General features: G+C 53.2%; 1 protein-coding gene across 10 annotated transcripts in view; it reads left to right on the top strand.

Annotated features, from left to right (window-relative positions):
* Window positions 1-848: 848 nt before the first annotated feature.
* The window catches only part of PFKFB3 (6-phosphofructo-2-kinase/fructose-2,6-biphosphatase 3), a 143590-nt gene continuing 128751 nt past the window's right edge, over window positions 849-15687 (top strand). For 9 of the 10 annotated variants that reach the window (XR_006604439.1, XR_006604440.1, XR_006604437.1 and 6 more), the window contains exon 1: window positions 849-987. Coding sequence is in view for 4 of the 10 variants with exons in the window: in XM_045072358.1 (XP_044928293.1) it covers window positions 849-987 (139 nt within the window). In the remaining 6 variants the exon portion in view is untranslated. Of the gene's footprint in view, window positions 988-3004; window positions 3164-15687 lie in introns of those variants that run through there. The other variant, XM_045072360.1, reaches the window with a different exon arrangement.

The following is a 15687-nucleotide window of genomic DNA, read 5'->3' as shown; positions in this document are numbered from 1 at the left end:
CATCGGGCTCTCTGCTCAGCAGGGAGCCTGCTTCCCTCTCTCTCTCTCTGCCTGCCTCTCCGTCTACTTGTGATTTCTCTCTGTCAAATAAAATAAAATAAAAATCTTAAAAAAAAAAATTGCAGTAGAAAATAGCACTTTCCACAGGCATTAACTCAGCCTGTGAGGTATCCGATCCCATCAAATAACGAAGTAGTTCCCAGGCGCTGGCCTCTACAGAGGCCGAATGAGTAGTGATGCGCGGAATGGCGGCCTTCCTCCATCGCTCTAGGCTACAGCTCCTCGAGTCCCATTATTTTTTTATTATTTTTGACATATTTAACCATCTACGTGTGAGGTGCGGCTCCGGGTTCCCGGGAAACAGCAGGGACCAAAGGAGAAAAGTAGAATGTTCGACAGAGGTGGTCATTGCTGGTTTGGTGGGGGTGTGTGTGTGTGGGGGGTGGTTAGTAATAAAGGCGGCAGGAGCCCAGGAGTGGGAAGGCTTGAGGGTTTCCAAGGAGGGTGGCCAGGGAGCCTCCCAGAGACGCACTGGTAGGGGGGACTCCCTGCGCCCTCGCTTCATTTCAGTTCCAGCCAGCGCAGCCCCTTGAGCCGTCCCCCTGCGCGCGACGGATGAGCGCGGGGCACAGTCCCCAGACCCTTCCTGGGAGGGCGTCCCCAACCGCCCGCGGGAGCCGACCGGCGGGCGCGACGCCGCCCCTGCTCCTGAGGGGCTGGTGGGCGGCCCCGGGCGCGCCGGGAGCGCAGGGGTTAAGCGGCTTCCGCCGGGCCCGCCCCGGAGCCTGCGCCGCCCGCCGCGCCGCGGTTCCTCCCTCCGGCTGTGACGCGCCCCGCTTTGCCCAAATATGTCCCGTCCCCCCACCCCCCGCCCTCGCCCGGCCAGGGCGCCCCCGAGCCGCGGGGCTGCCACTCGGACGTCGCCCGGCCTCGGAGTCCCGGGCCGGCCCCACGGGGCGCCCCCCTCCGCGATGCCCTTCAGGAAAGGTAGGCGCCGTCCCCGCGAGCCCACCGGCCCGCGCGCCGCGGGGTCCCCCGCGCCCCCCGGGTCCGCCCTGCCCTCGGGCTCGCCGCGCCCGCCGCCCCTCCGCGCCGCGCCCGCCGCCCCTCCGCGCCGCCCCTGCCGCCGCCGCACGTGCCCGCGCCGGAGCCGGAGCGAGCGGCGCGACTTGGAAGCAGCCCCGGGGCGCGCGGCGTTCAAGTTCGCGGAGCGGCGGGAGCGGGTTCGCGCGCGGACCCGCGGCCTGGGGGCCCTCGGGGGCGGCCGCGTCGCCGCGTGGGGTCCCGGTCGCGCGCTCCGGCTGCAGGCTGAGTCTGGGGGAGGGTCGGCCGCGGGCGCGCGGGTGGGGAAGGCAGGTCTGTGTGCGAGTCCTGCCCGCGCCTTTCTCTGCCCTCCGACTGCTGGGCAGCAGCCCTCGGGCCGCCCCGGAGCCTGTTCTACCGGACAGGAGTAGGGACGCCGCACGGGGACCGGTGGGACAGGGCACAGAAGAGCAAACCGATGGGAGGCGGTGGGCCTGGCTACGGAAGGTGCCCTCCAGCCGGACCTTCCCTCCCGGGCCCCTGCATGGAGCGCCGCCCGCCCCCCGCCCACCTGCAGGCCTTTAGGCTCTTGCACTGGGACCGTCCCCTCTGCAGGGGGGCGTGGTGGGCGCACAGGGCCTGTGAGCAAGCCCCGGATGCTCCTATGCCCCCCCCCCCCCGCCCCGAAAGGGGCCCCCGTTGTCTTTATTTGGCCTCATGTTGCGGGCAGGTGATGGAGGCCCTGATGCTCCCAAGTCCGCGCAGGGCTCGGCTGGAGGGCTGGCCCGGGGGTGGAGAGGAAGACTCGGTTTTACTTGGCGCCGACTCCTTCCTGTTTTATGGGGGCCGGGAGAGGCTTGGGCTCCGTTGTCCCCCTGTCCCTCAGAACCCAAGGCTTCTGCACCCCCACCCGCGTCCCGTGGCCTGGCGAGAAGCGAGAGCAGGCCTCCCCTCCCGCCGCGGTGCCTGGGACCGAGCTGGGTGGGCCTCTCCTTGCCTCCATCCCTGTGCTCCTGCCCTCTCTTCCCTTCCCTCCCAACCCAGATTAGTAGGTTGATGCTGTGGTTGCCCGTGTAGCCCTGTTGGCCTTTGTCCTGTAAACAGAGGTTCCTAAGATGCCACTAGGAGCTCCTGGTTGGGAAGGGGGATGGTTGGCACTCCTTGTTCTTTGGGGGATGGTGAGAGGTGAGGTGACTGCTTCTGAGAGCGGGGCCGGAGAGCTCCTTGGGGTCCTCGGGCAGCTGCTGACGTCCGGGGTTGATGTCCTCGGGGTCTCCCCGATTCCCCGTATAGCATGGTGCTCACACCTGACGGCATTTAGCGGCCGTGGGAACAGTCTCAGCTGTGCCAAGTTCACCCCTTCTTCGAACTTGCTTCCTTGCGGTCTCTGCTGGCAAAGTCCCAGGAGGCTTGTCCCAGCACTTGCTGGGGGGACGAGAGGAGCGGGCTTCTGCATCGCGGAGGGAAGAAATACCTGGGCTGCCGAATGACGTTTCATGCGTGGAGATTGCACTGGATGGCGGCACTGATCCATCATACAGGACCAGACGTGCGCAAACTGCTAGATGTTAGGCTTTTTTCTTTTTTTAATCTGAAGAGAACATGGCCGGAGGAAAAACACCGTTCCTCCATTCTGTGGATGCCAATTCCTGAAGGTCCCAGGCTGTGAGAAACAGTCCTGGCTGGGTGTTCTGGAAGCTCCGGCGGTCAGCCAGGGCAGGGACCCTGGAGGGCTTGGAGTCCAAGGAGGGACTTGCACTTAACTGAGTTGTGCTCTCCTATCTCGAAGGAAGCACGGGTGGGAACTGTGGGGAGACAGGTCTGTGCTGTGCGGTGATAGGACGTCATCTGGAGCTGCTGGAGGGGGAAAGGCCTGCCTGCGAGGGGACCTCAGCGCTCTGTCCCTGAAACTGTCCAGGTGGGGGAGACTTGAGTGAGTGCAGATACTCTTTCATGTCTTTTTGGGCTTTCTATTCAAAGAAAGTAATTTAAAAAATAGGAAAAGACTTGCCTGCTCTCTGCCCCTCCCCGCCCCAAGACGAACAGAAGCTGGCCGGAGAAGGACTTCCTTCTAGCTAACCTCTAGAACGTTCCTGGACCGCTCACTCCCTTCCCATGACGTGTTTCTGTGCCCTGACAGGTAAGACCTTGGGATCAAGAGGTCAGAGGCCTGGTGAGAAGCACGGGGCATGCTTGCGTATGGGGGTGAGCTGAGAAAAATTGAAAGCATTATTACAGAGGTTTGGGTGGGGTCTAGAAAAGCCAAAGAAGAGAGTACAGGACCCTGGGCATCACCACCCCAGCCTGAAGGGCTGAGGAGCCTGTGGCCTAATCTGTGGCCTGATCGCAGATGACCTTCCCTTAAGGATTCCTCCCGAGAACAAACTGGGCTAGTCAGCCCCTCTGCCCCTCCCTTCCTCTGACCTCAGGGCATTGGCCCAGGAATTTGCTTGCATTGTCCGCCCACTGGGATGCAGAACTGGGCAGACCCTCCTCTTGTGGAGGGTGGATACGGTGAGACAAACAGATAAGCAGCCCAGGGTCTTAGGTGTTGGTCCTGTGTCCTGGTATCTCCTGAGTGCGGAGAATGCAGAGTTCAGAGATTGCACGCCACGCCCGGTTCATTCATTCCTTCATCCGTTCTCTAGATTGAGTGCTTGTAGACACCAGGCACTCGGGAGGTGCTGGTTGGGTAAGACCTGGCAGTTCCCTCCCTGTAGGGAGACCTCCACAGTCTGTCTCCCCAACTGTCGCTCTGTAGCTCTGTAGCTCTGTAGCACTCCACAGTGCTACAGTCAGGCAGGCAGAAAGCCCCGAGTGTCACTGGATGAACAGACGTGACTGAGACCGGGCAGCAGTGACCGTCCCCCTCCAGGCAGGTGGGGATGAAATGGGAGCACTTACTTCTCTTCTTGGACGGTTCCAGGGTGATGGTGGCCATGGTGGGGAACAGGGTTCAGTCCTCCGCCACGTGGCTTGGAGAAGTTGGCCTTGAGGTTGGTTTGAGTCAGAGGAGGAGATGTGCTACCATGAGAACGAGAGGCGGGTGGGCAGGAAAAGCTTAGGCCGTGTTCCCGCAGGAAGACCACAGCTGGCCGGGGAAAGCCAGGCCGAGCTGTGCGGGAAGGCTCAGGGAGTTCTCCCTCGACACCCTTCTCCTGTGATTCGTGCGTGGCTCTGTTCGGAGCCTGGGGTCTTGATGAAATTCTCAAGGGCCCTTTCTCTCTGCCTTCAGAGAGTAGGGTACCAAGTATCCTAGCACTTCAGAGGGGCCAGGGAAATAGTGGGTGGAGGTCCTGCCTGATGGTCAGAAGCCAAACTGACATTACCGAGCTCCCTCTATGCCCCGGGTGCTCCCCGTGTGTGCACCTACTTCCCAGCTGCCCTCTGATGCACGTGGCCTTGTGTCCACTGTACAGATGAGGGACACGTGGGTCACAGGGGTTATGTGGCTTGTCTGGTTCCCTCCTCACGCTGTGTGGTGAACAGGGCTGGGAGGCAGCCCCCCTGCATTGTGCTTTCCAGCACGGCCCATGATGGGATCAGACAGGAGGGAATGTGGAGTCTGACCGCTGCCCGGCAGCAATCATAGAGTCCGATAAGTCCGCCATTAGGAACCAGCTACTCCTTTCACGTTGGCTGTGAGCAGAGAGACAGACGAAGGGGACTGACTCATCGGGATCCTTGAGAGATCAATGCAGGTGGGTCCTGCCCAGGAAAACCCCAGCCTTCTGCCTCTCCTCCGGTGGCCCCAGGACAGTGCTGTCACTCGTGCTGATCCCATAACCCCGGCTGGTGTCGCAGAGCTGAGGGGGCCAGCCAGGTGACAGGCCACAGCTGCTTGCTGAGCTGACAGGTGCCTGCTGGGTACTGAGTTTCAGGGATGATGAGGGAACAGAAGCAAAACCCCAGTACCACCATCACAAGGGATACAGCCCCTTCGGAACCTGCGACTCAACCACGGGCAGCAGGAAGGAAATCAATTGCATTTCTTATGATTTTGCTACCTGGGGTCAGCAATTTTGGACTGGAAGCCCTTGGATCTCTCCTTTTCTCTCGAGTTCCCCAGTGGCCGTGCAGAGAGCAGATCCTGAAAAGACCGTCTCTAGGAGGGGCTGGGCTGGTGCCGTCCTGGACGGCCTGGGCTCTCGCTCTGCATCCTGGGTGTCTGTGTCCCCGGGCTGGATCCTGGGTGCGTTCTCCTCCCCTGGGGCCCAGCGGCTTACTGGATAAGGTTAGGGCTCCCTGGGCATTTCGGGGCTCTGTTCCTGATGTGACTGCAGCGTGTCCCTGACCCCTCCCCAAGGAAGGGGACCCAGGGGTGATGTGTATGAAAACACCATGGCATTGGGGAGAAAACACTGGCCCGGGAACTCGGAGACCAGGTAGTGACAGGCCCACTGTGTCAGGTACTGGCTGGTTATCTCAAGCCGCTTGTGAGCATATGGGCTCAGTTTACCCATCAGGAAAAAGAAGGTGTGAACTAAGATTCCCTCCAAATCTGATTCAGTGCCCTCTAATCACTGGTCACACAGACACGGAGTGTCCCAAGCTTCTTGGCCAAGCTGGCTTCAGGGGACAGCAGGGATCCCCTTCGGGGGTCATGGGTACAGAAACTTCGTTTTCCTACGGAAAGAACCAGACCCCGTGGCTCTCACTCCTGGCCACACATTTGGATTAACCAGGGAGCTTTTTAAAAAGTCTGATGCACCAGAAATTCTGGTGTAATAGTTTGGGTTGATGCATGGACAGACATTTTCATGGAACAGTACCTATCCCAGAATAGATAGTACACTGTGATATTTTGTCATCTGTTCCATTTCATTAAAAAGGACTATGGTCTGCTTCCAGTAAATTGATTTCAAGGCCACTAGTGGGGAGTGACGCACTGCCTTGAAAGGACCGTCCTCGCGTGATTGCTCTCGAGCGGAGGCTGGGAAATGGTAAGCCGCATTTCCCAGACTCCCTTGCAGCTAGGGCTCTGAGTGTGATTTGGGATCTTTGGTGAGATCCGAGTGGTCATGCTTCAAGGCTTCTGGTAGGTATGCCGTGGGGGCATCTGGCCTCTCCTGGGGGCTTTCTGAACCAGGAGGCCTTGGGAGGAAGCAGAGAGTCTGGATGAAGGGAAGGAGCCCCCACGCACAGTCAGCCATCTGCAAGGGCCACATTTCCCTGGGGACATTCACAAAATAACCATTTGGGGGAACACAAGGAAAGGGAGGGTTATAGACTCGGCAGCTGAGGATGCTTAGTAGAAAAGGCAGAAAACACAGCTGGATGCCAGCCAGCTGTCCCTGCCTGCTGGTGCCTCTCCTAGCCGGTGGTGGTACCTCAGTCACTTCCCTGTGCCCTTCAGTCATTCAGCAAACATCTGTTCAGCGCCTGGTGGGCCAGGTGTGGGTGAAGAGCCGAGGGTACAGCAGGGACCACTACGGGCAAAGCTGCCTGCCTCCGTGGGACTTATATTGTAACGGGAGAAACAGACAGTAAATAGAGAAGTGAGTAAATACAGAGTGTGCCTAATGGGCCTGAATGCCATGGAGAGAAGTGAAGCAGGAAAGAGGAGGAGAGAGATGGGGGCAAGCGGCTGTTAACTAGGATGGTCACTATGGGGGCACATTTGGGTAGAGGCCGAAGGGAGTGTGGAGTGGACTGTGGAATATGTTAGGAGAGTGTTCTAGCAGGGGGAAGTGTAGGTGCAAAGGTCCTGTGGCCACAGTGGGCTGAGTGTTGGAAGCCAGTGGAGCTGGAGCCAAGTGTGTGTAGGACACCATTCAGAAGGGTAGCAGGGCAGATCTTGTAAATCAGGGCTCCTCTAAGGCCTTGGCCTCCAACTTGGGATGGGACAGGAAGCCCTTGGAGCGTTTAAGCAGAGAGGTGGCATGAATTAATTTTATACTGTAAGCCAAATATGCAGCATGTGGCTGCCTTCCTGAGCCTGATGTGCAGGATGACGAGGGTGAATCAGGGAGGCCAGCTGGGGGTCTGTTGGGCGAGGTCAGGGTGGGGAGGAACAGGTGGTCGTAAGGGGAGGTACAGGGAGGCACAGACCGCAGGGTTTGAGAGGGGTTGGGTGTAGGCGAAGAGAAAAAATGAGTCACGGAGGACTCCTGCGGCTGCTCTAGGTGACCCGGAGGGGTGCTGAGGATACCGGTTGGTATCCTAACGGTTATGTGGCCAACAGGGGTGGGGGCCGGTGGGGGTCCGTGGAGTGACCGTTGACTAACCTACAAGAGTAGCGGATCTCCCCAGGCAGCGGTTCACTTTGTATCCATGGTTCCAGAGGCTTGGGGACTCAGCAAGGAGCATTCTAGGAAGATCTACCGTGTCAGGGCCAACTGCCGGACAGATACTTTATTTAGGAACAAGCCGGCTTTCAGAATCAGGGCCGAGTATTCTTGCCACACATGAGGGATTCTTCCCATTTTGATGTGTTTTACCCAAGGACGCTGCGCACGGATATGGTCCAAGCCGGGAGAGAAGCAGGGGTGGGTTTTCATGTGGCCGGGCTTTCTGTGTCAGTGGTACCCAACTGCTGGTTCATTTCTGTCCCTTCCTCGGTTTCCTTAGCCTGTGAAGGGCTCATTGGAGGGCAGGGAAAACTCTACTCCAGAAAGGCTTCCTGAACAAACTCAGCCCAGCCCTCAGCGGCCCCCCTTAGTCTCTTGGCCTAGGGGACCGACTCAGCCTGGTTTGCCCCGGATTTCCCCTGTCTGGCTTGGAAAATAGCAAAAAGCGCTCCTCGCTCCCGGGGCGGTTGGTCACCCCACCTGCCCCCAGGCAACCCCCGGGGGCCCCAGGCTCCCAGCCTCATTCAGAGAAACTGGTTTTAAAACCTCATTAACGTTTTGAACAACAAAAGGAAAGAACCTAACAAATGTTGCGGTCTGGCAGCCCGGAGCCTGGGGGGATCCGGAGACTGGGGGGATCCGTCTCAAAGCAGTTCTGCCAACAGACCTGTAAGAGAATCAAACGGGAATTTTGTCATCAATTTGCCGCCTCGTCCTCGTGGGAAAGGGTTCTGAGTCTGCGCTTGGGCCGGGTTCTGTGGGAAAAACCTACAAGCTGAATGTCATGCTTTTATAACAAAAAAGTGAGTCAGTTGGCACCGACTTTACCATGAATCACGTTTGCGGACCGTGAATATAGAACAGAAGCAGGGCTCGACCTCAGGCTGGAACCACGTTTTGTGCAAATCCCGAATGGAAGCGCACTTTTTATTTGAAGTCATTTGAATGAAGCAAAAGGTCATGTTGTCACGGTTGTTTTATAGGACATTTCTTAACCTTATCAAACCTTATCAAAAAAATTCATTTTGGAGTACCTACTGATAAGTCGTAAATGGCCTGTCAAAAAAATCATAATCCACGCGACAGAAGAACCAACTGTCCCGGGCGGCGAGATGGTCCTTTTTCCTCTGTGGCTGTGTTCCTTTTTCTGCCTTCTGTTAGAACTAAGGTTTTTAAAAATTTTTTTTTCATATTTTTTGAATTCAATTCAGTTAATTAGCATATGATGTATGATTGGTGTCAGAGGCAGAGGCGTGAGGCGTCAGTCTTCTAGAACACCCAGTGCCCATCCTCTCCCGTGCCCTCCTCGTGGTCCATCGCCCAGTGACCCCATCGGCCTCCCCTCTCCCTCCAGCAGCCCTCAGTTTGTTTCCCAAGATTTAGAGTCTCTTAGGGTTTGTCTCCCTCTCTGGTTTTGTCTTCTTTCATTTTTCCCTCCCTTCCCCTATGATCCTCTGTCTTTTTTCTTAAATATCAGGGAGATCATATGATACTTCTCTCTCTGATGACTTATTTCACTCAGCATAATACCCTCTAGAGAGTTCCATCCACGTCGTTACCAATGGCAAGATTTCATTTTTTGATGGCTGCGTACTAGTCCATTGTGTGTATGTATATATATATGTATATATATATATTATATCACATATTTTTTTTAAGATTTTATTCATTTATTTGACACAGAGAGAGAGAGATCACAAGTAGGCAGAGAGAGAGGGGGAAGCAGCCTCCCCTCCACCCCCTGAGCAGAGAGCCCGATGCGGGACTCGATCCCAGGACCCTGAGATCATGACCTGAGCAGAGGCTTAACCCACTGAGCCACCCAGGCGCCCCTGTCCCACATCATCTTTATCTTTTCATCTGTTGATGGACATCTGGGTTCTTTCTTTTTTTTTTTTTTTTAAAGATTTTATTTATTTATTTGACAGAGAGAAATCACAAGTAGTTGGAGAGGCAGGCAGAGAGAGAGAGAGGGAAGCAGGCTCCCTGCTGAGCAGAGAGCCCAATGCGGGACTCGATCCCAGGACCCCGAGATCATGACCTGAGCTGAAGGCAGCGGCTCAACCCACTGAGCCACCCAGGTGTCCCAATCTGGGTTCTTTCTATTGTTTGGCTATTGTGGACATTGCTGCTGTGAACAGTCGGGTGCACATGCCCCTTTGGATCACTACATTTGTATCTTTAGTGTAAATACCCAGTAGTAGTAAGTTCCCAGCAATTGCTGGGTCATACAGTAGCTCTATTTTCAACTTTCTGAGGAAGCTCCACACTGTTTTCCAGAGTGGCTGCACCAGCTTGCATTCCCACCAACAGTGTAGGAGGGTTCCCCTTTCTCTGCATCCTCCCCAGCACCTGTCCTTTCCTGACTGGTTAATTTTAGCCTTTCTGACTGTGGTGAGGTGGGATCTCACTGTGGTTTGATTTGTGTTTCCCTGATGCCGAGTGATGCTGAGCACTTTTTCACGTGTCTGTTGGCCATTGGGATGTCTTCTCTGGAGAAATGTCTGGTCATGTCTTCTGCCCATTTGTTAGGAAGAACCAAACGACTTTTAAAAATCAGGTGCTTGGGGCCACCTGGGTGGCCCAGTGGGTTAAAGCCTCTGCCTTCGGCTCAGGTCATGATCTCAGGATCCTGGGATCAAGCCCCGCGCGGGCTCTCTGCTCAGCAGGGAGCCTGTTTCTCTTCCTCTCTTTCTCTGCCTGCCTCTCTGCCTACTAGTGATCTCTGTCAAGAGATCAGAATGAAGTCTTAAAAAAAAAAAAACCAGGTGCTGTGGAACATAAGGAGATAAAGACACTAAATCTCTTCAGGGCCAGAGACCGCACAGGTGGAGACCACAGCGGGAAACCCCGTTTCACCCTGACTTGGTTGGCAGAAGTGAAGAGGTCTGCCGGGGTAAGGTGTTGGAGAGAATGTGGGTCCGAAGCATTTCTGATACATGGTGGTGGGCGTGTCAGTTGTACACATGTCCAGGAAAGAATTTGGAATTTTCTTGTAAAGGTGGGGTTCACATCCCCTGTGACCAGGTATGTCCCTCCTGGGCATGTCAGGGAGAGGATCTCCTGCACAGGCCATGTTCCATCCGAGAGGAGCAGCGCTCAGCAACCCAGCGCACACGCAGAAGAGGAGAAGATGCCCTCTCTCTGCAGTCACGCAGTGCTGTGTCGGTCGCGCCACCGTCTGGATGAGCCCCCCATGGACAGACAGTGGTATTTGATGCTGTCACGACCGTTTAAAAAAATTGCAGAACATTAGATGCAGTAAAATACTTTCTAAATAAAGTTAAAATGCCTAAAACTGAACAATATGCTTTTAAGCAGTATGCACCTAACTAAACCAGTATTTCTTTTTTATTTTATTTTATTTATTTGACAGAGGGAGATTACAAGTAGGCAGAGAGAGAGAGAGGGAAGCAGGCTCCCCGCTGAGCAGAGAGCCCGATGCGGGACTCAACCCCAGGACCCCGAGACCACGACCCGAGCCGCAGGCAGCGGCTTAACCCACTGAGCCACCCAGGTGCCCCCAAAACCAGTATTTCTTTTCTAAAATCCAGGATAACGGTTACTTGTGTTTGGAGGGAGGCAGGAGCAGGGATGGGGGAACGTGTATCTCGATGGAAGGTAGAGTGAGAAGCTCGGACGTCAACTGGCTGATGGATTTCTGCTTGTCTGTTACATCCCTTCAACAAATGGTGCAGAAGAGGGTCACTTGGCGATCAATGATGCGTGTACGAGGTGGACGGGGTTATGATGGACCCTGGTCTCTGTGCTGGAGGCCCAGAGATTAAGAAAGAATGATGAAGGGGCGCCTGGGTGGCTCAGTGGATTAAGCCGCTGCCTTCGGCTCAGGTCATGATCTCAGGGTCCTGGGATCGAGCCCCGCATCGGGCTCTTTGCTCAGCGGGAGCCTGCTTCTCTCTCTCTCTCTCTGCCTGACTCTCCGCCTACTTGTGATCTCTCTCTCTGTCAAATAAATAAATAAATAAAATCTTTAAAAAAAAAAAAAGAAAGAATGATGAAGAATGGTTCCTCCCACTGGTTTAGGAGATCAGTGGTTCCCAAAGCTGTGTTTTTACGGTTCGTAACATAGTTGTAGGACAGCTCGAGTGCCCTCTGTGCGTCCAGTAGTGGGCGCCTTCGGAGTGAAGTGGACACACGGTGAGCAGAGTATGGGAAACCGGCTTCGTGAAACTTAATATTGGAGTCTTCAATTTTAGTTGCGCATTTCTATTATTACCAGTGACATTTAAGTTTTCACAGAGAAATGAAATTATTTAGAGAGTCCATTTCAAGTAGTAGGTACTTTTAAATATTAGGTCCTTGGAGGTAGAGACCTAGATTGGATAGATAGATAGATAGATAGAGACAGACAGACAGATGGACATTGACTGTAGAGGCTGGACTGGGACCTGGCTATTAGCGTGGCAGTTGGCCAAATGCATCTGGCGTCTGTGTTGTATTCAAGTTCATTTCCTGCCTTTGATGGTTGTATTGTGGTTATGCGCGGAGGAAATCATCTTTGCTTTTAGGTGACACGCACTGAAGGATTAAGAAATGGGGCACATTTTATCTTCATGGTTCAGAAAAAAAACAATAGGTGTGAATTTTAAAAATGTTAACTTATGTACTATCTTCTGTGTATAAAATATATATTTAAAAAATGTACTAACATACAGAGAGAATGATAAAGCAGATGTGGAAAATGTTGGGGTGAATTGGGAAATCTGGGATACACGGGAAATGCCTCGTGCATGGGACTTTTTCTGTAAGGTTGAAATGTCAAAAGGAGAAGTTAAAACGGAATGAGAGATGCCTGGTCACCTCTCCAGCTTCATTGCCTACTCCCATTGGTTGCTTTCGCTTTTGCCTGGTTGCTTTTTTTTTTTTTTTAAAGATTTTATTTATTTGACAGAGAGATCACAAGCAGGCAGAGAGGCAGACAGAGAGAGAGTGAGAAGCAGGCTCCCCGCTGAGCAGAGAGCCCGATGCGGGGCTCAATCCCAGGACCCTGAGATCATGACCTGAGCCGAAGGCAGCGGCTTAACCCACTGAGCCACCCAGGCGCCCCTGCCTGGTTGCTTTTGCCCCATCCTTCCGTGCTTCAGGGTGCCAGGTCATGGCCTGGGGCCATGTTCACTCTGCCTGGAATATTCCTCCCTCAGAGCTTTTCGTGCAAAGCACTGGCTGATTCTCTCCTCCTCACTGAGCGCCCAGCTGAGAGCCCTCCCCCCACCCCATCCGTCTCTCCTCTCGGCTTTCCCTTCGCTTCTGAGGGTACAGACGAGGCACTTCGGCTCCTAGATGTCGACCCACGAGACACGAAAACACGTCCACACAAAAAGATACACGTGGATTTTTCAGAGCAGCGTGACTCAATACCCCCAAAGTAGACACAACCCCATGTCCATCCACTGATCGATAAATAAAATGTGGTATATCCATACAGTGAAATACCGTTCAGCAGTAAAAAGGAATCCTGTATCTACCAAGCAGATGAGTCTTGAAACACTTGCTCAGTGAAAAAGCTATTCACAGAAGATTGTGTGATTTCATTTATACTTAATGTCCAAAAAAAGCAAATCTGTAGAAATAGGAAAGTAAATTTGTGGTTGCCTACAGGTTGAGGAGGAGGGATGTGGAGGTGTGACAGCTAAAGGGTTTTTTTGGGGTAATGGCAAGGTTCTAAAATTGGGATGTTTACACGAGTCTGCGAGTATATAAAAAACATTGGATCGCGCAGTTTTAAATGGGTGATTTATAGCTCAATAAAGCTGTTCCAGAAAACAAACAAAAGGAATTCATCGTCCTCCACGGCAGCTCGTTTCTCAGCCTTCGAAAAGCAAGGCTTTTGTCCGCATTTTCTGGAGAAGCAGAAAGATAGAGATTTTACAAACTTTTGTCACGGCGGACGGATGACAGGCGGAGGGGCTGAGGCTGGGACCTGCGTTCCAGGCTCCCTCGACTTCTGCCTCGTGCACCCATCCTTGACCTTCCTTCTTCTCCAACGTGAACAAATCGTGGCGAGCCAGTCTCCTTCCATAACCTGCCACATCTCCGCCATGCTCTGGGGGCAGTAAATTTTTTGTCCTTAGTAGATCACAGAGAGACCTATGTCACTCCTTCTCTTGTTTCTGGTTTACATTTTACATCTCTTTAAAGCTTAGGCGCACCATATGTGTAGTAAGTGTACAAATTCCAGATGGTTTTATACGTATGTGTACATCCATGTAAGCCAGCATCTGACCAAGCTACAGAACATTTCCAGTACCCCCAGAAGGCTCCCTGGTGCCCTTGCTTCTCAGCAGAAACCACTAGACCGACTTCTCTCGTTAGGAGTAAGTTCTGCTCATTCTCGAAATCCACATACGTGGAATTGTACATTCATGTATCTCTTCAGTGTAGCTTCTTTCCCTCAACATCCCTTCTGGATTTTTTTCCACGTTGTTACATCTAGAAATGTAGTATTCTATGTTGATTAGTAGTATTCTATTGTGCAGTATTCTTTTGTGCGAATAGTTGACATCTTATCCCTTTCATAGTTTTTCTTTAATTTTAAAATTTTTTTATTTAAAATTTTTAAATCCACACTGGGATTAGTTATACTGCACTAACATACAGTGTGCTACTATTTTCAGATGTACAATACGCGACTCAACACTTCGTACATTACTCTCCGTGCTCATCATCCCCCTTCTATGGTTGGTGGACCTTTGGGTCGTTTCTGGTTTGGGTCGTGACGTTCAGAGCCACCACGAACACTCTGTGCGTACCTGACTTTTGGTCGGTACAAGCGTCCACTTTGGAATTGTTGGGTTGAAGCAGGGTGGTAGGGTTAGTTCTTTTTTTTTTTTTTTTTTTTTTAAAGATTTTATTTATTTATTTGACAGACAGAGATCACAAGTAGGCAGAGAGGCAGGCAGAGAGAGAGAGAGAGAGAGAGAGGGAGGGAAGCAGGCTTCCTGCGGAGCAGAGAGCCTGATGCGGGGCTCGATCCCAGGACCCTGAGATCATGACCCGAGCCGAAGACAGCAGCCCAAACCACTGAGCCACCCAGGCGCCCCGAGTTAGTTCTTAAATCAGCCTTCCTCTGGATGATTTCCCCCTCTGTAAACTAGGGACTGTATTATCTATGTGATCTAGAAGAAAGGTACTGTCTGACTCAGGAAAAGTCTCCCCTCTCGAAATTTTTTCAGCTCACATCTTGCTGACCGTGACTTCGCCCCCGAAAACCCTGTCTCCCAATTCTTGACGTCAGCTGTCCTGTTGCAGGGTTTTCCTTGCGCACCCCTCACCGTCCCGGCTGTGCTCTCCTCATCAGCTCCCTCCTTGGGTATGTTTGTGCCGTATCTTTAAGGCCCCACTCAAACCACAGTCGGCCTTGAAGTCTTCAAGCCGGAGGGACTCAGGGTTCTTGTGCTATAATTTGTGTTCATTCCGTCTCCCCAACTTGACAGTAAACTCCCCGGGCCGTGTTCCTGCTGCCCAGCCTCGTGCCTGGGGCATGACTGAGAGAGAACTGTATGTTCAGCTGATTCATTTATGGGAACTCCGTGCACATAAGAGTCCTCAGACAATACCATTCTCTGACTTGCGGTTGTTTAAATCTCTATTCTTGATCGAAATTTCAAAGTGCATTAGAATCTTATACTGTTTCCTTACAACGATCATATGAAAGGTGTGGTTAGGGGAGCTTGACCTGCTGAGGAAAGAACAGGAGGCGTGGGGCGCCTGGGTGGCTCAGTTGGTGAAGCGTCTGCCTCCGGCTCAGGTCATGATCCCGGGGTCCTGGGATCGAGTCCCGCATCGGACTCCCTGTTCATTGCGGAGCCTGCTTCTCCCTGCTCTCCCTGCTTGCTCTCTCTCTCTCTCCTTCTATCAAATAAGTAAATTAAATTAAAAAAAAAAAAAAAGGAATAGAAGGTGTGCAGCCTTCCTAGAGTGCTTCATGGGACGTCTAGCCTTTAGGTTTCTAGGCGTAGTTCAACATATAAACTCATTCCCATGACTTACTTTGGGGTGTCTCATTTCATTTCACTCTCCCGAGCACGCTTGCTTCATCCTTACCCCTGCTCGCAAGTTACACACTTATTTTCCCAAGGGAGACCGCTTCCGGTTCCACGCTGCTTTCTCGGCCTTGCTCCACTTGTGTCCTGCTTTACTCTGGTTGCGAACATCCTCCGTCAGGATCCCCTTGGCTGGTCAGGTAGACATTAAAAAGGAAACGGAACCTCTGAGAGGCTGTGGCCCTGGACTAGGCAAGGCACCAAAGATCAGTGGTAGCGGGTCTCCCCTAGAAGGTGCGAGCACTACTGAATGAGTGGACAAGACAGGCTTTGCTGGCCTCTCGCAACAATGCTTAACCAACAGCCAGAAA

This window comes from Mustela putorius, unplaced genomic scaffold (genome assembly GCF_011764305.1).
Source record: "Mustela putorius furo isolate JIRA1106 unplaced genomic scaffold, ASM1176430v1.1 tig00004033_pilon_pilon_pilon, whole genome shotgun sequence".
In the NCBI taxonomy this organism is placed as follows: domain Eukaryota; kingdom Metazoa; phylum Chordata; class Mammalia; order Carnivora; family Mustelidae; genus Mustela; species Mustela putorius.
This window is presented reverse-complemented; position numbering and strand designations above follow the sequence as displayed.